The 22,500-nt window shown below is 49.2% G+C and overlaps 1 protein-coding gene across 2 annotated transcripts in view; it reads left to right on the top strand.

The window, feature by feature from the left end:
• LOC143281347 (glutamate receptor 2-like) overlaps nt 1-22,500 on the top strand; it is an 83,644-nt gene that overhangs the window by 54,610 nt on the left and 6,534 nt on the right. For both annotated transcript variants that reach the window (XM_076586552.1, XM_076586551.1), the window contains exons 3-8: nt 9,632-9,664; nt 12,910-13,098; nt 16,482-16,836; nt 17,656-17,900; nt 18,632-18,766; nt 21,695-21,925. In XM_076586552.1, the coding sequence (XP_076442667.1) occupies nt 9,632-9,664; nt 12,910-13,098; nt 16,482-16,836; nt 17,656-17,900; nt 18,632-18,766; nt 21,695-21,925 (1,188 nt within the window). The remainder of the gene's footprint in view (nt 1-9,631; nt 9,665-12,909; nt 13,099-16,481; nt 16,837-17,655; nt 17,901-18,631; nt 18,767-21,694; nt 21,926-22,500) is intronic.

Genomic DNA, 22,500 nt, shown 5'->3' with positions numbered 1-22,500 from the left:
AACAGCAAGCTTCCCTCCCTTTCCCCCCAATCAGCCCCCCCCCCCCCCCGCCCCCACTGTGGAATGGGAATTATCAGTGCCTGAAAAAACAACTCAACCAAAATAGACGCAGCGGCCAACACAGAGAAGAAAGGAACAGTGTGTACAAGTGACTGCACTGCAGACAGGCAGTCCGGCATGCCCAAGGTGTGCAGCAGAGAGTGTGAGACGTCACAGCATCTTTGGGACGTCACAGCATCGTTTGATGTGGGGGTGGGGGCAGGACGGGGGAGGTGTGTGTGTGGAGGGGGTGGGGGGTGAACAGTAATCCCATTGTGGTCTGATCTTCCTTCCCATACCATGCCTCTTGCTCTTCGTTTTGTGTGTGTTGGGGTCGGGAGGCGGGGGTTGGGGGGTGGTGGAGGAAGGATGAGCGTTGCATGTGTGTGTTTGTGTGTGTACGCATGCATGCGCGCGCCTGTGTGTGTGTGTTTGTGTGTATGTATGTACGTATGTTTGTTTTCACGTGTGTTGTTGAAGAAGTGTGAAGGTGAGCGGGCACAAGTTGAAAGTCTCTACATAACTGAAACAGCACAGCGTTGGATGCAGCTGGCTACCATTCAATTCTTCTCTTGTGTTTCTGTGGCCGTGTTTAGTTTCCCTTTTCCCCCAGCGAACCCCACCTGTGGAATGGGAATTATCAGTGCCTGAAAAAACACCAAAAATAGACCAGCAGCCAGCACAGAGAAGAGAGGAACAGTGAGAACAACACTGCACTGCAGACAGACAGGTAGACAGACAGGTAAACAGACAGACAGACAGACAGAGAGGCAGGCAGGCATTCAGACAGACAGGCAGACAGGCAGGTACTCCAGCCCACTCCAAGTTGGAAGCTGTGATTGTGTGACATAATAGCCTCGTTATGGCACAGGGCGCATTGTAGATCTTGACTTGTCTGAGAGAGGGGGGGGGGGAAGGGAGAGGGGCTGGAAGTGAGGATGGGGGGATGGGGGAACAGTTCTCTCATTGTGGGCTGATCACTCCTTGCTTCACATACCTGGCCCCTTTTCTTCATTTTGGTGGTGGAGGGTGGGGGCGGGGCCTCCCCGGTGTGCGTGGAGGGGTATGTGTGTGTGTTGTATGTGTGTGTGTGTGTGTGTGTGACTGTGTGTGTGTGTGTGTGCGCGCGCGCGCGCCCACGCTCGTGCATGTTTGTGTGTGTACACGTATGAGCACGTGTATGCGCACTGGTTTCACATGATGCAAATTGTGGAGAGAGCGAACCCCAAGCAGTGTGCCACAGAGAGGGGCAGTACAATCTTGTGGCGTTCTCCATAAACCATTATCTCTTGGTTGAACAAGAGGGGGAATGGGGCATGGAGGTGGTAAGCAGAGGGGTGTCAGTTAGTGCAGTTAGAGCCAAGTGAAGGAGAGAGGGTGGGGGAGGGGGAGGGAAGGGGGATAAGTAGAGATCAAAACCACGTTCACAGCGGGGAAGGGAAAGGGTTTTACTGCACGTCATACACACTCTTGCTTGATGAACTGGCCATGTGTCCCTCCCTGCTTGATGAACTGGCCATGTGTGTCCCTCCAGCTTGATGAACTGGCCATGTGTGTCCCTCCTGCTTGATGAACTGGCCATGTGTGTCCCTCCTGCTTGATGAACTGGCCATGTGTGTCCCTCCAGCTTGATGAACTGGCCATGTGTGTCCCTCCCTGCTTGATGAACTGGCCATGTGTGTCCCTCCTGCTTGATGAACTGGCCATGTGTTCCTCTCTGGTTGATGAACTGGCCATGTGTGTCCCTCCCTGCTTGATGAACTGGCCATGTGTGTCCCTCCTGCTTGATGAACTGGCCATGTGTGTCCCTCCTGCTTGATGAACTGGCCATGTGTGTCCCTCCCTGCTTGATGAACTGGCCATGTGTGTCCCTCCTGCTTGATGAACTGGCCATGTGTTCCTCTCTGGTTGATGAACTGGCCATGTGTGTCCCTCCTGCTTGATGAACTGGCCATGTGTGTCCCTCCTGGTTGATGAACTGGCCATGTGTCCCTCTCTGGTTGATGAACTGGCCATGTGTGTCCCTCCCTGATTGATGAACTGGCCATGTGTGTCCCTCCTGGTTGATGAACTGGCCATGTGTGTCCCTCCCTGCTTGATGAACTGGCCATGTGTGTCCCTCCCTGATTGATGAACTGGCCATGTGTGCCCCTCCTGGTTGATGAACTGGCCATGTGTGTCATGTGTACAGCACATCTCTTCACTGAACAGGGCACAGGGGGTGTTTATTGGTGTCATGTGTACAGCACATCTCTTCATTGAACAGGGGACAGGGGGTGTTTATTGGTGTCATGTGTACAGCACATCTCTTCACTGAACAGGGGACAGGGGGTGTTTATTGGTGTCATGTGTACAGCACATCTCTTCACTGAACAGGGCACATGGGGTGTTTATTGGTGTCATGTGTACAGCACATCTCTTCACTGAACAGGGCACATGGGGTGTTTATTGGTGTCATGTGTACAGCACATCTCTTCACTGAACAGGGCACAGGGGCACAGTTGCTGTGAGTGGAGGGGTGTGTGTTTATTGCAGTTTGAGTGACGTGAGGAGAGAGTGGGGGTGGGGTGTACAGTGGAGGGGGGGGGGTTATTGCAGTTTGAGTGACGTGAGGAGAGAGTGGGGGTGGGGGTGTACAGTGGAGGGAGGGGGGGGTTATTGCAGTTTGAGTGAAGGGAGGAGAGAGTGGGGGTGGGGGTGTACAGTGGAGGGAGGGGGGTTATTGCAGTTTGAGTGAAGGGAGGAGAGAGTGGGGGTGGGGGTGTACAGTGGAGGGAGGGGGGGGTTATTGCAGTTTGAGTGAAGGGAGGAGAGAGTGGGGGTGGGGGTGTACAGTGGAGGGAGGGGGGTTATTGCAGTTTGAGTGAAGGGAGGAGAGAGTGGGGGTGGGGGTGTACAGTGGAGGGAGGGGGGGGTTATTGCAGTTTGAGTGAAGGGAGGAGAGAGTGGGGGTGGGGGTGTACAGTGGAGGGAGGGGGGGGAGTTATTGCAGTTTGAGTGAAGGGAGGAGAGAGTGGGGGTGGGGGTGTACAGTGGAGGGAGGGGGGGCGGAGTTATTGCAGTTTGAGTGAAGGGAGGAGAGAGTGGGGGTGGGGGTGTACAGTGGAGGGAGGGGGGGGGGAGTTATTGCAGTTTGAGTGAAGGGAGGAGAGAGTGGGGGTGGGGGTGTACAGTGGAGGGAGGGGAGGGGGTTATTGCAGTTTGAGTGAAGGGAGGAGAGAGTGGGGGTGGGGGTGTACAGTGGAGGGAGGGGGGGGGAGTTATTGCAGTTTGAGTGAAGGGAGGAGAGAGTGGGGGTGTACAGTGGAGGGAGGGGGGGGGGGAGTTATTGCAGTTTGAGTGAAGGGATGAGAGAGTGGGGGTGTACAGTGGAGGGGGGGGGGGGTTATTGCAGTTTGAGTGAAGGGAGGAGAGAGTGGGGGTGGGGGTGTACAGTGGAGGGAGGGGGGGGGAGTTATTGCAGTTTGAGTGAAGGGAGGAGAGAGTGGGGGTGGGGGTGTACAGTGGAGGGAGGGGGGGGGAGTTATTGCAGTTTGAGTGAAGGGAGGAGAGAGTGGGGGTGTACAGTGGAGGGGGGGGTTATTGCAGTTTGAGTGAAGGGAGGAGAGAGTGGGGGTGGGGGTGTACAGTGGAGGGGGGGGGGGAGTTATTGCAGTTTGAGTGAAGGGAGGAGAGAGTGGGGGTGGGGGTGTACAGTGGAGGGAGGGGGGGGGGAGTTATTGCAGTTTGAGTGAAGGGAGGAGAGAGTGGGGGTGGGGGTGTACAGTGGAGGGAGGGGGTGGGTTATTGCAGTTTGAGTGAAGTGAGGAGAGAGTGGGGGTGGGGGTGTACAGTGGAGGGAGGGGGGGTTATTGCAGTTTGAGTGAAGTGAGGAGAGAGTGGGGGTGGGGTGTACAGTGGAGGGGGGGGGTTATTGCAGTTTGAGTGACGTGAGGAGAGAGTGGGGGTGGGGGTGTACAGTGGAGGGGGGGGGGGTTATTGCAGTTTGAGTGAAGTGAGGAGAGAGTGGGGGTGGGGGTGGGGGTGTACAGTGGAGGGAGGGGGGGGTTATTGCAGTTTGAGTGAAGTGAGGAGAGAGTGGGGGTGGGGTGTACAGTGGAGGGGGGGGGGTTATTGCAGTTTGAGTGACGTGAGGAGAGTGGGGGTGGGGGTGTACAGTGGAGGGGGGGGGGTTATTGCAGTTTGAGTGAAGTGAGGAGAGTGGGGGTGGGGGGTGTACAGTGGAGGGGGGGGGGGTTATTGCAGTTTGAGTGACGTGAGGAGAGAGTGGTTGTGGGGGTGTACAGTGGAGGGAGGGTTGGGAAAGGGGGTGAGTAGAGATCAAAACGACGTTCACAATGTGGAAGTAAAGATTTGTTTGTTTGAGTTTTACTGCACATCATGCAGCCCCCCTCCCCCCTCACGTTTGAAGAACTGAGCTCGTTCGTCCGCTCTTTATTCGTCTTTCTGTCTATCTTTGCTCCTCATTGTTCGTAATGGAAGACAACTTTAAGTTAAACCAAAGATGCCAAAAAACGTAGGTGTTTATTCCTTTAATTAGTTTTCTGAATACGTGAGAGCGTGAGCGCGTGTTTGTTTATGAATGTGTGTGTGTGTGTGTGTGCGTGTGTGTGTGTGTGTGTGTGTGTGTGTGCGTGCGTGTGTGTGTGTGTGGTAACAGGGTATGTGTGTGCGCGAGGGAGTGTGTGCCCGTGTGTGTGACCTCCAGTAATGCAAACTGAAAGAGATCTCTGTTGGACGGCAAACTGAAAGGAGTGTGCCCGCAGAGAGACGTGGTGCAGTCTTGTGGCGTTATGTGTACAGCAGGGGAAAGGGGGGATTTGTAAGCAGAGGGGTGTCATTTATTGTAGTTAGGGGGAAAGGGGGGATTTGTAAGCAGAGGAGTGTCATTTATTGTAGTTAGGGGGAAAGGGGGGATTTGTAAGCAGAGGGGTGTCATTTATTGTAGTTAGGGGGAAAGGGGGGGGGATTTGCAAGCAGAGGGGTGTCATTTATTGTAGTTAGGGGGAAAGGGGGGGGGATTTGTAAGCAGAGGGGCGTCATTTATTGTAGTTAGGGCGAAAAGGGGGATTTGTAAGCAGAGGAGTGTCATTTATTGTAGTTAGGGGGAAAGGGGGGATTTGTAAGCAGAGGGGTGTCATTTATTGTAGTTAGGGGGAAAGGGGGGGGATTTGTAAGCAGAGGGGTGTCATTTATTGTAGTTAGGGGGAAAGGGGGGATTTGTAAGCAGAGGGGTGTCATTTATTGTAGTTAGGGGGAAAGGGGGATTTGTAAGCAGAGGGGTGTCATTTATTGTAGTTAGGGGAAAAGGGGGGGGGGATTTGTAAGCAGAGGGGTGTCATTTATTGTAGTTAGGGGAAAAGGGGGGGGGGATTTGTAAGCAGAGGGGTGGCATTTATTGTAGTTAGGGGGAAAGGGGGAATTTGTAAGCAGAGGGGTGTCATTTATTGTAGTTAGGGGGAAAGGGGGGGGATTTGTAAGCAGAGGGGTGTCATTTATTGTAGCTAGGGGAAAAGGGGGGGGGGATTTGTAAGCAGAGGGGTGTCATTTATTGTAGCTAGGGGAAAAGGGGGGGGGGGGGATTTGTAAGCAGAGGGGTGTCCTTTATTGTAGTTAGGGGAAAAGGGGGAATTTGTAAGCAGAGGGGTGTCATTTATTGTAGTTAGGGGGAAAGGGGGAATTTGTAAGCAGAGGGGTGTCATTTATTGTAGTTAGGGGGAAAGGGGGGGGATTTGTAAGCAGAGGGGTGTCATTTATTGTAGCTAGGGGAAAAGGGGGGGGGGGGGGATTTGTAAGCAGAGGGGTGTAATTTATTGTAGTTAGGGGGAAAGGGGGAATTTGTAAGCAGAGGGGTGTCATTTATTGTAGTTAGGGGGAAAGGGGGGATTTGTAAGCAGAGGGGTGGCATTTATTGTAGTTAGGGGGAAAGGGGGAATTTGTAAGCAGAGGGGTGTCATTTATTGTAGTTAGGGGGAAAGGGGGGGGATTTGTAAGCAGAGGGGTGTCATTTATTGTAGCTAGGGGAAAAGGGGGGGGGGATTTGTAAGCAGAGGGGTGTCATTTATTGTAGCTAGGGGAAAAGGGGGGGGGTATTTGTAAGCAGAGGGGTGTCCTTTATTGTAGTTAGGGGGAAAGGGGGAATTTGTAAGCAGAGGGGTGTCATTTATTGTAGTTAGGGGAAAAGGGGGGGGGGATTTGTAAGCAGAGGGGTGTCATTTATTGTAGTTAGGGGGAAAGGGGGGATTTGTAATCAGAGGGGTGTCATTTATTGTAGTTAGGGGGAAAGGGGGGATTTGTAATCAGAGGGGTGTCATTTATTGTAGTTAGGGCGAAAAGGGGGATTTGTAAGCAGAGGGGTGTCATTTATTGTAGTTAGGGGGAAAGGGGGAATTTGTAAGCAGAGGGGTGTCATTTATTGTAGTTAGGGGGAAAGGGGGGGGATTTGTAAGCAGAGGGGTGTCATTTATTGTAGCTAGGGGAAAAGGGGGGGGGGATTTGTAAGCAGAGGGGTGTCATTTATTGTAGCTAGGGGAAAAGGGGGGGGGGGATTTGTAAGCAGAGGGGTGTCCTTTATTGTAGTTAGGGGGAAAGGGGGAATTTGTAAGCAGAGGGGTGTCATTTATTGTAGTTAGGGGAAAAGGGGGGGGGGGATTTGTAAGCAGAGGGGTGTCATTTATTGTAGTTAGGGGGAAAGGGGGGATTTGTAAGCAGAGGGGTGTCATTTATTGTAGTTAGGGGAAAAGGGGGATTTGTAAGCAGAGGGGTGTCATTTATTGTAGTTAGGGGGAAAGGGGGATTTGTAAGCAGAGGGGTGTCATTTATTGTAGTTAGGGCGAAAGGGGGGATTTGCAAGCAGAGGAGTGTCATTTATTGTAGTTAGGGGGAAAGGGGGGGGGATTTGCAAGCAGAGGAGTGTCATTTATTGTAGTTAGGGGGAAAGGGGGGATTTGTAATCAGAGGGGTGTCATTTATTGTAGTTAGGGCGAAAGGGGGGATTTGTAATCAGAGGGGTGTCATTTATTGTAGTTAGGGGAAAGGGGAAAGGGAGGGAGGGAGGTGAGGTCAAAACCACGCTCAAGGAGTGGAGGAGTGGAAGGAGAAAGCTGTTCACTGCAGCCATGCACGCCTCCTGTGATGCTGGTTTGTTTATCTTTCTGTCTCTGTATCTCTTCTTCTTCTTCTTCTTCGTCTTCCTCCACTGTCCGTAGTGGAAAAGATGACTTGGAATGAAACCAAAGACGCCAAACGAACGTAGATTCCATTCAATAGATTTCTGAACACGTGAGTGCACGAGCGCGTGTTTGTTCATGAATGTGTGCATGTGTGGGGGGCTGGGGGTGGGGGTGGAAAGGTGTATGTGTGTCCGCGCAAGTGTGTGTTTGCGCTTGTGTGTGCACGTGTGTGTGTGATCAATGATGCAAATTGTGGAGAGAGCTGTGTTGGAAGGGAAACTAATGGGGTGGTGAAGTGGTGTAATGTGTACAGCACATCTCTTCATTAAACTGATGGGGTGGTGTAATGTGTACAGCACATCTCTTCATTAAACTGATGGGGTGGTGTAATGTGTACAGCACATCTCTTCATTAAACTGGTGGGGTGGTGAAGTGGTGTAATGTGTACAGCACATCTCTTCATTAAACTGATGGGGTGGTGTAATGTGTACAGCACATCTCTTCATTAAACTGATGGGGTGGTGAAGTGGTGTAATGTGTACAGCACATCTCTTCATTAAACTGATGGGGTGGTGAAGTGGTGTAATGTGTACAGCACATCTCTTCATTAAACTGATGGGGTGGTGTAATGTGTACAGCACATCTCTTCATTAAACTGGTGGGGTGGTGAAGTGGTGTAATGTGTACAGCACATCTCTTCATTAAACTGATGGGGTGGTGTAATGTGTACAGCACATCTCTTCATTAAACTGATGGGGTGGTGAAGTGGTGTAATGTGTACAGCACATCTCTTCATTAAACTGATGGGGTGGTGAAGTGGTGTAATGTGTACAGCACATCTCTTCATTAAACTGATGGGGTGGTGTAATGTGTACAGCACATCTCTTCATTAAACTGATGGGGTGGTGTAATGTGTACAGCACATCTCTTCATTAAACTGATGGGGTGGTGAAGTGGTGTAATGTGTACAGCACATCTCTTCATTAAACTGATGGGGTGGTGTAATGTGTACAGCACATCTCTTCATTAAACTGATGGGGTGGTGAAGTGGTGTAATGTGTATAGCACATCTCTTCATTAAACTGATGGGGTGGTGTAATGTGTACAGCACATCTCTTCATTAAACTGATGGGGTGGTGAAGTGGTGTAATGTGTATAGCACATCTCTTCATTAAACTGATGGGGTGGTGTAATGTGTACAGCACATCTCTTCATTAAACTGATGGGGTGGTGAAGTGGTGTAATGTGTATAGCACATCTCTTCATTAAACTGATGGGGTGGTGTAATGTGTACAGCACATCTCTTCATTAAACTGATGGGGTGGTGAAGTGGTGTAATGTGTACAGCACATCTCTTCATTAAACTGATGGGGTGGTGAAGTGGTGTAATGTGTACAGCACATCTCTTCATTAAACAAGAAGGGAAAGGTCCGGGATTTGTCAGGCGGAGGAGTGTCAGTAATATGCTGACAGTGTGTTGTTTTATGTGATATTATATAATGATGTGTGCTGTGTAGTGTTGTCATGGATACAGACAGACAATATGCTGACAGTGTGTTGTTTTATGTGATATTATATGATGATGATGTGTACTGTGTAGTGTTGTCATGGATACAGACAGACAATATGCTGACAGTGTGTTGTTTTATGTGATATTATATAATGATGATGTGTACTGTGTGGTGTTGTCATGGATACAGACAGACAATATACTGACAGTGTGTTGTTTTATGTGATATTATATGATGATGATGTGTACTGTGTGGTGTTGTCATGGATACAGACAGACAATATGCTGACAGTGTGTTGTTTTATGTGATATATAATGATGTGTGCTGTGTAGTGTTGTCATGGATACAGACAGACAATATGCTGACAGTGTGTTGTTTTATGTGATATTATATAATGATGATGTGTACTGTGTGGTGTTGTCATGGATACAGACAGACAATATGCTGACAGTGTGTTGTTTTATGTGATATTATATAATGATGATGTGTGCTGTGTAGTGTTGTCATGGATACAGACAGACAATATGCTGACAGTGTGTTGTTTTATGTGATATTATATAATGATGATGTGTGCTGTGTAGTGTTGTCATGGATACAGACAGACAATATGCTGACAGTGTGTTGTTTTATGTGATATTATATAATGATGATGTGTACTGTGTAGTGTTGTCATGGATACAGACAGACAATATACTGACACTGTGTTGTTTTATGTGATATATAATGATGATGTGTGCTGTGTGGTGTTGTCATGGATACAGACAGACAATATGCTGACAGTGTGTTGTTTTATGTGATATATAATGATGATGTGTGCTGTGTAGTGTTGTCATGGATACAGACAGACAATATGCTGACAGTGTGTTGTTTTATGTGATATATAATGATGATGTGTGCTGTGTGTTTCAGGCAGCGAGAGAGGTCTCCGTAGCTTCTGTGGAGGTTAGTTTTCAATTTCGTTTCTCATCGCGCGCGCGTATGTTTGTGTGTGTGTGTGTGTGTGTGTGTGTGTGTGTGTGTGTGTGCTTCCGTGTTTATGCCTATGAGTCTGTTTCCGTTCAGGTGTGTGTGAGTACACGTTTTTGTGATATTGTGTGTGTGTGTGTGTTTGGTTTGTATGGGTTATGTTGTGTGGTGTGTGTGTGTGTGTGTGTGTGTGTGTGTGTGTGTGTGTGTGTGTGTGTGTGTATGCATGAATGTGTATGTGCGTGTATGAGTGCGGATACGTACGTCTGTATATGTGTCTGTTTGCGTTTAAGTGTGTGTGAGTACACGTGTTTTAGAGTACGTTGTGCGCATGTGTGTAGTTTGTATGTGTAGTGTTGTTTGTGTATGTGTGTGTGTGTGTGTGTGTGCGCGCGCGTGCATGAATGCGTGTATTTGCGCGTGTAAGTGCGTGTCCACGCGCACGTTTACTGTGTGTGAGCACGCGTGCACGTGCGTGTGCGTATGTGTGTATGCGTGTGTTTCTGTTTTCGTTTAAGTGTGTGTGATCGTTGGTTGTTTTGTTCACTGTCTATCCACCAGTGTGATTAGAGACGACAGTTCCACACCTTGGCCACCGACACACGCTGTGTGTGATCGTTGGTTGTTTTGTTCACTGTCTATCCACCAGTGTGATTAGAGACGACAGTTCCACACCTTGGCCACTGACACATGCTGTGTGCGATCGTTGGTTGTTTTGTTCACTATCTATCCACTAGTGTGATTAGAGACGACAGTTCCACACCTTGGCCACTGACACATGCTGTGTGTGATCGTTTGTTGTTTTGTTCACCGTCTATCCACTTGTGTGACTGGAGACGAAAGTTCCACACCTTGGCCACCGACACATGCCTTCAATCATCACTACTTTCCCTCTCCCTCTCTCCTCAAATAGCATAAAAAGAATGTAAAGAAAATACAATTAACTAACTAGTCAACTAGTAAAATTACAACAAAGAGCCAATGTTGCTCCTAATAAAACTCTGAACTATTTGAAAGACACGTTGATTATCATATAAAACCTTTCTTATGGAAGCAGGTGGAACTGCAGATTTTGTAAATGAAAGAGGCAGATATGTTTTTCATTTAAAGATTAGGTACTCAGGGGCAATTTCGTTGCCGCAAATGCAAGTGACATTAGAAGTTTTTTTGTTTTGTTTTTGTGGCGTCCAGTCGTTGTCTGTTTCTGAGACGAGAGAGCCTTCTGCTGCTGTGATGTCCTTTGTTTTATGAGACGAGAGAGCCTTCTGCTGCTGTGATGTCCTTTGTTTTATGAGACGAGAGAGCCTTTTGCTACTGTGATATCCTTTGTTTTAAAAGAAAACATGCGATCAGTTTTTCGCGATCTATAGTTTGTATTTTTCTGTGACAGGGTCAGACTCCTGTTTCAGTTTATTGACATGGTTCCAGGACGTTTTCTCAAGGTGACAATAACCTTCTGGTAATGAATGTGGAATACAAACTTCTATGGCATTGTAAATGTTCATTACGCCTTTTTTTTGCACAACGATCCACCCGCTCATTTCCCACAATCCCTTCGTGAAGGGATTCACCAAAAATCAATCTTTGTTCCACGGATGGTCAAAAAAAAGAATTACATGACGAATGTCTGTTACACTTTCTCCTCCTGTCTTCAGATCAAAAGATTTTGATGTTTGCAATACAGATTTAGAATCACACAAAATAACACTTCAAATATATATATATATATATATATATATATATATATATATATATATATATATATATATATATATATATATATATATATATATATATATATATATATATATATATATGTGTGTGTGTGTGTGTGTGTGTGTGTGTGTGCGCGTGTTTGTGTGTGTGTGTGAAAATATGCGTATTAGAACATTCATCAAGAAACTGCTATGGACAGACAGTTAGATATCGGTCCAGACAGGTAGATACATGTCCAGACAGGTAGACACAGGTCCAGACAGGTAAATACAGGTAGATACAGGTCCAGACAGGTAGATACAGGTCCAGACAGGTAAATACAGGTAGATACAGGTCCAGACAGGTAAATACAGGTAGATACAGGTCCAGACAGGTAGATACAGGTCCAAACAGGCAGATACAGGTAGTTACAGGTCCAGACAGGTAAATACAGGTCCAGACAGGTAAATACAGGTAGATACAGGTCCAGACAGGTAGACACAGGTCCAGACAGGTAAACAGAGGTAGATACAGGTCCAGACAGGTAAACAGAGGTAGATACAGGTCCAGACAGGTAAATACAGGTAGATACAGGTCCAGACAGGTAGATACAGGTCAAGACAGGTAAATACAGGTAGATACAGGTCCAGACAGGTTAATACAGGTCCAGACAGGTAAATACAGGTCCAGACAGGTAAATAAGGTAGATACAGGTCCAGACAGGCAGATACAGGTAGTTACAGGTCCAGACAGGTAAATACAGGTCCAGACAGGCAGATACAGGTAGTTACAGATCCAGGCAGGTAAATACAGGTCCAGACAGGTCCACACTGGTAGATACAGGTCCAGACAGGTAGATACAGGTAGACACAGGTAGATACAGATCCAGACAGGTAGATACAGGTCCAGACAGGTAGATACAGATCCAGACAGGTAGATACAGGTAGACACAGGTAGATACAGATCCAGACAGGTAGATACAGGTAGACACAGGTCCAGACAGGTAGATACAGGTCCAGACAGGTAGATACAGGTCCAGACAGGTAGATACAGGTCCAGACAGGTAGAATCAGGTCCAGACAGGTAAATACAGGTAGATATAGGTCCTGATAGGTAGATGCAGGTCCAGACAGGTAAATACAGGTAGATACAGGTCCAGACAGGTAAATACAGGTAGATACAGGTCCAGACAGGTAAATACAGGTAGATACAGGTCCAGACAGGTAGATACAGGTCCAGACAGGTAAATACAGGTAGATACAGGTCCAGACAGGTAGATACAGGTCCAGACAGGTAAATACAGGTAGATACAGGTCCAGACAGGTAAATACAGGTAGATATAGGTCCTGACAGGTAGATACAGGTCCAGACAGGTAAATACAGGTAGATATAGGTCCTGACAGGTAGATACAGGTCCAGACAGGTAAATACAAGTAGATATAGGTCCTGACAGGTAGTTACAGGTACATGCAGGTAGATACAGGTACATGCAGGTAGATACAGATACAACTCTATACTGTGTGCAGCTGACGCCCTACCTGATGGTACATCAGAAGAAGAACGGCATAGTGGAGTATGACGGCTTCATCAAAGAACTCATGGACGAGGTGGGAAAGCTGACCGGTTTGACCTTCACCTTCAACACCGACAGCCAAGAGTTTGGGTCAGAGGTCAACGGCAGCTGGACAGGACTGATGGGACAGGTGGTCAACAAGGTCAGTGTCAATGGCACGTGCTGGGGTCACAGGTCATGCTGACTTTCTTTCTTATTTTACTTCTTTTTCTTTTCTTTTTTCTTTCTCCCCTCGTTTGTTTTGCTTTATTACTTCGTCAGTGTTAATCTTACTGATACGTGGTTGTGATGCTACATTTTGCTTATTACTTCGTCAGTGTTAATCTTACTGATACGTGATTGTGATGCTACATTTTGCTTTATTACTTCGTCAGTGTTAATCTTACTGATACGTGATTGTGATGCTACATTTTGCTTTATTACTTCGTCAGTGTTAATCTTACTGATACGTGATTGTGATGCTACATTTTGTTTTATTACTTCGTCAGTGTTAATCTTACTGATACGTGATTGTGATGCTACATTTTGCTTATTACTTCGTCAGTGTTAATCTTACTGATACGTGATTGTGATGCTGCATTTTGCTTTATTACTTCGTCAGTGTTAATCTTACTGATACGCGATTGTGATGCTGCATTTTGCTTATTGCTTCGTCAGTGTTAATCTTACTGATACGTGATTGCGATGCTGCATTTTGCTTTATTACTTCGTCAGTGTTAATCTTATTGATACGTGATTGTGATGCTGCATTTTAATGAATGATTCATGTTGAAAAATAAACTCACTGCACTTTACTTTATGTGAAGTGTACTGGGGCTAAAAGACAAACTTCTGTGATTTACAGACAGTGTCTGGGGATGATGTTTGGGTGGGTTTTTTTTTCGTACTTCGTTACAACCATCACAACACATTGGACAAGGTGATTTCGCTGCCACACCTGTATCGAGAGACAGAGACAGAAACAGAAACAGAAAGAGATAAACAGTGAGACACGGACAAAGAAAAACGGAGAGGTGTGAACTCACTGCCTTCCTGTGTTGAACCTTGACACTGGGTGTGAACTCACTGCCTTCCTGTGTTGAACCTTGACACTGGGTGTGAACTCACTGCCTTCCTGTGTTGTGCCTTGACACTGGGTGTGAACTCACTGCCTTCCTGTGTTGTGCCTTGACACTGGGTGTGAACTCACTGCCTTCCTGTGTTGTGCCTTGACACTGGGTGTGAACTCACTGCCTTCCTGTGTTGAACCTTGACACTGGGTGTGAACTCACTGCCTTTCTGTGTTGAACCTTGACACTGGGTGTGAACTCACTGCCTTCCTGTGTTGAACCTTGACACTGGGTGTGAACTCACTGCCTTCCTGTGTTGTGCCTTGACACTGGGTGTGAACTCCCTGCCCCTGATAGCTATAAAGCCTATGGGACCTTTAACATTGATTGGAAGGAGCGGGTAAATTCAAACTAGGGCAGGAGGGAGGAGGTTTCCATCTTGACAAGCCACAAAGGAAGCCCGGTATGAGGCCAGCCCAGAATGGCCCTGGGGTCAAACCCAGTGGTGGGGTGAGGTCAGGCTGGTACACCGGCAGCGCAGAGCTGATGTCACTGATATCGATCATCTGTATCACTCAGCTGCCAAGCTTCTCTCTTTGCTCACAGAAAGAGGAAGGAGAGAAAGGGTAGTGGGTGATGTGAGGGTGAGAGGAGAGTGTGTGTGTGTGGGGGGGGGGGGGGGGGGGGGGGGGGTTGAAAGGAGAGGTGAGGTGGTGGTGGTGGTATCAAGCTTCATTGGCTTGTAGCGTGTCATTCATGTACCGTCAAGTCAAGGCCCTTCATCATGTGTTGCTGTTCGTGGCTGATGCTGTCATGCTCTGTGTGTGTGTGTGTGTGTGTGTGTGTGTGTGTGTGTGTGTGTGCGTGCGTGTATACCCGGCTTTTTTTGTCTTCATGACCATTTTCCAATGTGTTTTACCTGGTCTAAAGATGGTGCCAGTGTTCCAAGATGCAGTCACGAGTGTGTATCTTTTCGCAGCTACAGAGCAATTAATCTTGATGAGTTAGTGGCAGATTTATGCTTAGCGTAGTTTTCAGTGCTTACCAACACAAAGACCCTGACAAATCCCCAGGACTTTGCACAGCACATTCATTTTCTCGCTATCTTCGACAAACAGGCTCCCACCAGAAGCAAACGCGTTAAATCTCACAAGAAACTACCGTGGCTAACAGATGAAATAAATGCCGCCAATATAACTCGTGACATGTACATGCATTTGCGGTTAACAGGTAACGACACAAAAATGGCTGGGTGGAGGGGTGCGGGTGGGTGGGGGGGTTGGGGGGGGTGACACAAAGAAATATAGTGACGGCAAAGAAAGGGGTCAAGGGGTTGCTGAAAGGAAGTATTTCAGTGAACTAATTTCATCTTTAAAAAAATCTAAAAGACACAAAAATCTATATGGAAAGCAATTAACCAACCAACTGTCTGGTAAATCATCGACATCAATTTCTCTTTCCTCAAAAGATAAATCTGAAGAAACACTTCGCAACCGTTGCTAAAAAGTTATTGAGACTGACCATACAAAAGTTAACGATTTGTTGTTATTGAAAGATTCCTGTCATTCGAAAATAAAACGATCAAATGTTCACTTGAGTGCATGAGGTACATAATTAACTGTGCTCCTTGAAAGTCTGAATCTCGAGGTCTGGACGATCTAGATAGTAACATGCTGGAGATTTCTGCACCTGTGATTTCTAAGAGTGTTACTTATATTTATAATCTTTTATGGATAGATGTTATTGTCCCCAAGTGATACCCTCTTTAATTCTAGCGGTCTGTCATTCCACTAAATCATAGACCTATATTAGTTTTACCTACCTTGTCCAAACCTCTGGAAAAGCATCTTAAACAAAATGCCCAATCACATTTTACTACGTATAATTTATTTTATCCCAATCAAACTGGTTTTAGAGAAAATCATTATTGTCATACTGCACTCACCAATCAGTTAGGCCAGTGGCATTCAAATGTTATTAATGGTATGATCACTGGAACAATATTTTTGGATTTCACTAAAGCGTTTGGTATTATTGATCACGAACCCCTCTCCATTGATGGCTTATCCATGGAATCAATCAGTCGTCCCTTACAAGTAGAAGACAAGTTCTTTTAAAAGATTCTACTGTGCCTCTTTTCATGCTAGTTAAATACGGAGTTCCACAGGGATCAGTTGTTGGTCCAGTTTTGTTTTTATTTTATATTAATGATCTTCCTTTTCATGTTTCATCACCTTGCGAACTTTTATGGTCTCGGTGCTATTCCTTCGGATGCGAAGATAAACAGACGTCCTGTTTGTAACATGCAAACAGCGCACGTAAAAGGACCCATGACAATGAAGTGTTTTCCCTGACAAAATTCTGTAGAAAAATACACTTTCAGGCAGAACAAAATTTGCGTAATATAATACAATACAATACAGTTATTTCTTTCGGTGTGTGTGTGTGTGTGTGTGTGTGTGTGTGCATGGAGCAGAAGGTGGACGTGGCGGCAGCCCCCCTGACCATCACCTCCAAGCGGAGACATGTGGTTCACTTCTCAGTGCCCTTCCAGAACTTCGGGCCGGTGATCGTGCTGAAGCGGCCCCAGTCCCCGCAGCCCACCTTCCAGGAGCGCTTCCAGCACCTCTTCGCCCCGCTGACCCACAGCGTCTGGCTCATGACTCTCGTCGCTTACTTCACCACCAGCGTCGTCCTCTACGTCATCTGCCACGTCAACCCCTACGAGTGGCGCCACCTATACCGGGACGGGCAGGCAACTCTCCGGGAAGGGGAGTCGTTCACCTGCATGAACACCTTCTGGTTCGTCCTCAGCTCCATCATGTGGCAAGGTGTGTGTGTGTGTGTGTGTGTGTGTGTGTGTGTGTGTGTGTGTGTGTCTGTGTCTGTGTGTGTGTTTTATGCCATGCTGAATTAAGCCTTTATGTGGTATTCTGTACGCATATTTTTGACTGAAATTAGTATTGTGTAGTGCATGCTGTGACATGTATGTGCATTGTGTAGTGTAGACCCTGTTTCAGGGCGGGAACTGGATGTAAAAAACTAAAGCGCGCCAGTGCGTATATGTGGCCCTCGAAAATAAAGAATTTTGTCTTGTCTGGTCTTGTCTTGTCTTGTCCTCTCTCTCTCTCTCTCTCTCTCTCTCTCTCTCTCTCTCTCTCTCTCTCTCTCTCTCTCTCTCTCTCTCTCTCTCTCTCAGTTGGTGAGTGCAGCGCCACTGACGACTAAGCCAGGTTACAGGACCAGTGACAGTGACGATAACTTTGTAACGTCAGTCACATGGACAGTTCAAGTCCTCTTCTCAATCTGTGTTGAACCCAGTGTTCTTTGTGACAATAACTTTGTAACGTCAGTCACATGGACAGTTCAAGTCCTCTTCTCAATCTGTGTTGAACCCAGTGTCCTTTGTGACAAGAACTTTGTAACGTCAGTCACATGGACAGTTCAAGTCCTCTTCTCAATCTGTGTTGAACCCAGTGTCCTTTGTGACAAGAACTTTGTAACGTCAGTCACACGGACAGTTCAAGTCCTCTTCTCAATCTGTGTTGAACCCAGTGTCCTTTGTGACAAGAACCTTGTACCGTCAGTCACACGGACATGTCCTATCCACTGTTCGCTCTGCATTGAACCCAGGGTGCTCTGTGACGCAGGGTACACACGGGCGCCGCGGTCGATGGGCGGACGGCTGGTGACGTCGTTCTGGTGGCTGTTCGTGGTCCTGCTGCTGCTGACGTACACGGCCAGCCTGACCAACATGCTGCGGGCAGGCCCCACGCCGCTGGAGGACCAGCAGTACGTGAGGATCACGGGGCTGGAGGACCTGGCCACGCAGACTGACGTCGACTTCGGATTCATGGCAGGGGGCTCCACTGAGTCCTACCTGAAGAATGCACAGGTGTGTGTGTGTGTGGGGGGGGGGGGGGGGGGGGGGGGGGGGGGAGGGGGTGCTTTTGTGTGTGCTTCCGTGTGTGTGTGTGTGCAGGTGCTCTATTTACACATGCACACAGTGTGCTGTTGCAGATGGACCTTTTTCAATGTATGCTGCTGCAGGGTTTCTGTGTGCATTGTGTGCTAAGCAGGTGCACTGTTTATATAATATGAGTATCGCATTTATACTGTGCGCATGTGGTCAGCAGGTGCCCTGTTCATACCATATGTCTGTGTGCAAGTGCCCTATTAACGCCGTGTGCTGTGTGTGCAGGTGCCCTATTTACATGTGATGTCAGTGTGCAGGTGCCCTATTTACGCCATGTGATGTTTGTGTGTGTGCAGGTGCCCTATTTACACCATGTAATGTCTGTGTGTGTGCAGGTGTTCTATTTACACAATGCGATGTCTGTGTGCAGGTGTTCTATTTACACCATGTGATGTCTGTGTGCAAGTGCCCTATTTACACCATGTGATGTCTGTGTGCAGGTGCCCTATTTACACTATGTGATGTCTGTGTGCAGGTGCCCTATTTACACCATGTGATGTGTGTGTGCAAGTGCCCTATTTACACCATGTGATGTCTGTGTGCTGGTGCCCTATTTACACCATGTGATGTCTGTGTGCAGGTGCCCTATTTACGCCATGTGATGTCTGTGTGCAAGTGCCCTATTTACACCGTGAGCTGTGTGTGTGCAGGTGCCCTATTTACGGAGGATCTGGGACAACGTGCAGAAGAAGCGGACCTCAACACACCACGTGGAGGAGGGCATAGCACGTGTCCGCCAGGCGCCAGACTCTGCTCCCTTCGCCTTCGTCATGGAGTCTGCCATGGTCAGTCACCCCCCACACCCTGACACAGACCACCCCGGTGTGTCTGTCACCCCCCACACCCTGACACAGACCACCCTGTGTGTCTGTCACCCCCCACACCCTGACACAGACCACCCTGTGTGTCTGTCACCCCCCACGCCCCCCACACCCTGACACAGACCACCCTGTGTGTCTGTCACCCCCCACACCCCAACACACACCACCCTGTGTGTCTGTCACCCCCCACACCCGAACACACACCACCCTGTGTGTCTGTCACCCCCCACACCCCCCACACCCCAACACACACCACCCTGTGTGTCTGTCACCCCCCACACCCCCCACACCCCCCACACCCCAACACACACCACCCTGTGTGTCTGTCACCCCCCACACCCCCCACACCCCCCACACCCCAACACACACCACCCTGTGTGTCTGTCACCCCCCACACCCCCACACCCCCCACACCCCAACACACACCACCCTGTGTGTCTGTCACCCCCCACACCCCAACACACACCACCCTGTGTGTCTGTCACCCCCCACACCCCAACACACACCACCCTGTGTGTCTGTCACCCCCCACACCCCACACACACCACCCTGTGTGTCTGTCACCCCCCACACCCCCCACACACCACCCTGTGTGTCTGTCACCCCCCACACCCCACACACACCACCCTGTGTGTCTGTCACCCCCCACACCCCACACACACCACCCTGTGTGTCTGTCACCCCCCACACCCCAACACACACCACCCTGTGTGTCTGTCACCCCCCACACCCCCCACACCCCAACACACACCACCCTGTGTGTCTGTCACCCCCCCACACCCCCCACACCCCCCACACCCCAACACACACCACCCTGTGTGTCTGTCACTCCCCACACCCCCCACCCCCCACACCCCAACACACACCACCCCTGTGTGTCTGTCACCCCCCACACCCCAACACACACCACCCTGTGTGTCTGTCACCCCCCACACCCCAACACACACCACCCTGTGTGTCTGTCACCCCCCACACCCCCCACACCCCAACACACACCACCCTGTGTGTCTGTCACCCCCCACACCCCCCACACCCCCCACACCCCAACACACACCACCCTGTGTGTCTGTCACTCCCCACACCCCCCACACCCCCCACACCCCAACACACACCACCCCTGTGTGTCTGTCACCCCCCACACCCCAACACACACCACCCTGTGTGTCTGTCACCCCCCACACCCCAACACACACCACCCTGTGTGTCTGTCACCCCCCACACCCCCCACACCCCAACACACACCACCCTGTGTGTCTGTCACCCCCCACACCCCCCACACCCCAACACACACCACCCTGTGTGTCTGTCACCCCCCACACCCCCCACGCCCCAACACACACCACCCTGTGTGTCTGTCACCCCCCACACCCCAACACACACCACCCTGTGTGTCTGTCACCCCCCACACCCCCCACACCCCAACACACACCACCCTGTGTGTCTGTCACCCCCCCACACCCCAACACACACCACCCTGTGTCTGTCACCCCACACACCCCCCACACCCCAACACACACCACCCCGGTGTGTCTGTCACCCCCCACACCCCAACACACACCACCCCGGTGTGTCTGTCACCCCCCACACCCCAACACACCCCACCCTGTGTGTCTGTCACCCCCCACACCCCCCACACCCCCCACACCCCAACACACACCACCCTGTGTGTCTGTCACCCCCCACACCCCACACACACCACCCCTGTGTGTCTGTCACCCCCCACACCCCCCACACCCCGACACAGACCACCCTGTGTGTCTGTCACCCCCCACACCCCAACACACACCACCCTGTGTGTCTGTCACCCCCCACACCCCGACACAGACCACCCCGGTGTGTCTGTCCTGCAGGGCGGAACTGGTTGTGCTGTGCTGTGCTGTGCTGTGCTGTGCTGTGTTTGGTTGGGTTGGGCTGTGCTGTGCTGTTCTGTGTTGTGCTGTGCTGTGTTGGGTTGCTGTGCTGTGCTGTGTTGGGTTGCTGTGCTGTGTGGTGCTGTGTTGGGTTGCTGTGCTGTGCTGTGCTGGGTTGGGTTGTTGTGCTGTGCTGTGCTGTGCTGTACTATGTTGGGTTGCTGTGCTGGGTTGGGTTGGGTTGCTGTGCTGTGTTGTGCTGTGCTGTGCTGTGCTGTGCTGTGCTGTGCTGTGCTGTGCTATGCTGGGTTGGGTTGGGTTGGGTTGTTGTGTGTGCTATCCTGTGCTGTGTTGTGCTGTGCTGTGCTGGGTTGGGTTGGGTTGTGTTGGGTTGTACAAAAGAGATATAATGTGAGACACACTATGCTTGCAAAACCCTCCAGTTAGCCCATCGGGCTCAGCAGCTTTCTGACTCTGGAGTGCCTTTACAGCAGCTTCGATTTCTGACTCCTTGATTTCCTGATCTAACCAGTCATTTCTCTCGTACATCGATCACAATGACGGTTATAATACATAAAAAGTCGGCTTCATTACTTACATCCACAGAAAAACCATCTGCAACTGAGGCTCCACCTACATGTTTTTTTAATGATGACATTGAAAGTGATTAAACCATTGTTAGAACCATTGGATCTCGGCCTTACAGAACGAACAGTGTTCCAGAACTGCTTTGGATCGTTCAAATGACCGTGCAAAGATTGAATCGCATTCTCTCTGTGTAGCTTTCCCCTTTGAAGGAGTCACGCTCTTTGCATCTTTGTGCAAAAGCCCGGCGATAAGTGTCCTGGCAAGTTCGTGAGGGATTATGAAGAACGTTTCTTTGCTTACGGCACTCACAGTCAAACCATACTTTTCTTCTTTCATTTCCAAACGCGACTCCTTTCTTCCTATATTCACCAGAGAAAGAGAAACATTCAGTGTGTGTGTGTGTGTGTGTGTGTGTGTGTGTGTGTGTGTGTGTGTGTGTGTGTGTGTGTGACAGGCGCAGTACATGCTGCGACAGACGCCGTGCAACCTGTACATGGTGGGAGACCTCAGCATCACGGGAACCTACGCCCTGGCCTACCTGCCCACATGGCCGCTGGCTGACCGCGTGGACCGCGCGCTGCTGCTGCTGCGGGAGAACGGCGTCATCAAGGTGCTGGAGGACAAGTGGTTCGCTGGCCACTGCCAAAACAACGTCCTTGACCCACACTCCAAGTACAAGATACAGGTGGGTTTGAACCCCAACCCCCACTGCCACAACAACTTCCTTGACCCACACTCCAAGTACAAGATACAGGTGGGTTTGAACCCCAACCCCCACTGCCGCAACAACGTCCTTCATCCCTCCCCCTCCAGGTACAAGCTACAGGGGGGTTGGACACCACTCCAGGTACAAGATACAGGTGGGTTGTACCTCATTCCAGATACAAGATACAGGTGGGTTGTACCTCATTCCAGATACAAGATACAGGTGGGTTGGACACCACTCCAGGTACAAGGTACGTCTGGGTTGTACCTCACTTCAGGTACAAGGTACAGGCGGGTTGTAGCTCACTCCAGGTACAAGGTATGTGTGGGTTGTACCTCACTCCAGGTACAAGGTACAGGTGGGTTGTAGCTCACTCCAGGTACAAGATACAGATGGGTTGTACCTCATTCCAGGTACAAGGTATGTGTGGGTTGTACCTCACTCCAGGTAAAAGATACAGGTGGGTTGTACCTCACTCCAGGTAAAAGATATAGGTGGGTTGTACCTCACTCCAGGTACAAGATACAGGTGGGTTGTACTTCACTCCAGGTACA

Source organism: Babylonia areolata, chromosome 4 (assembly GCF_041734735.1).
Source record: "Babylonia areolata isolate BAREFJ2019XMU chromosome 4, ASM4173473v1, whole genome shotgun sequence".
NCBI lineage: Eukaryota > Metazoa > Mollusca > Gastropoda > Neogastropoda > Buccinidae > Babylonia > Babylonia areolata.
The sequence above is the reverse complement of the archived record's forward strand: the minus strand, read 5'-3'. Positions and strand labels throughout refer to the sequence as shown.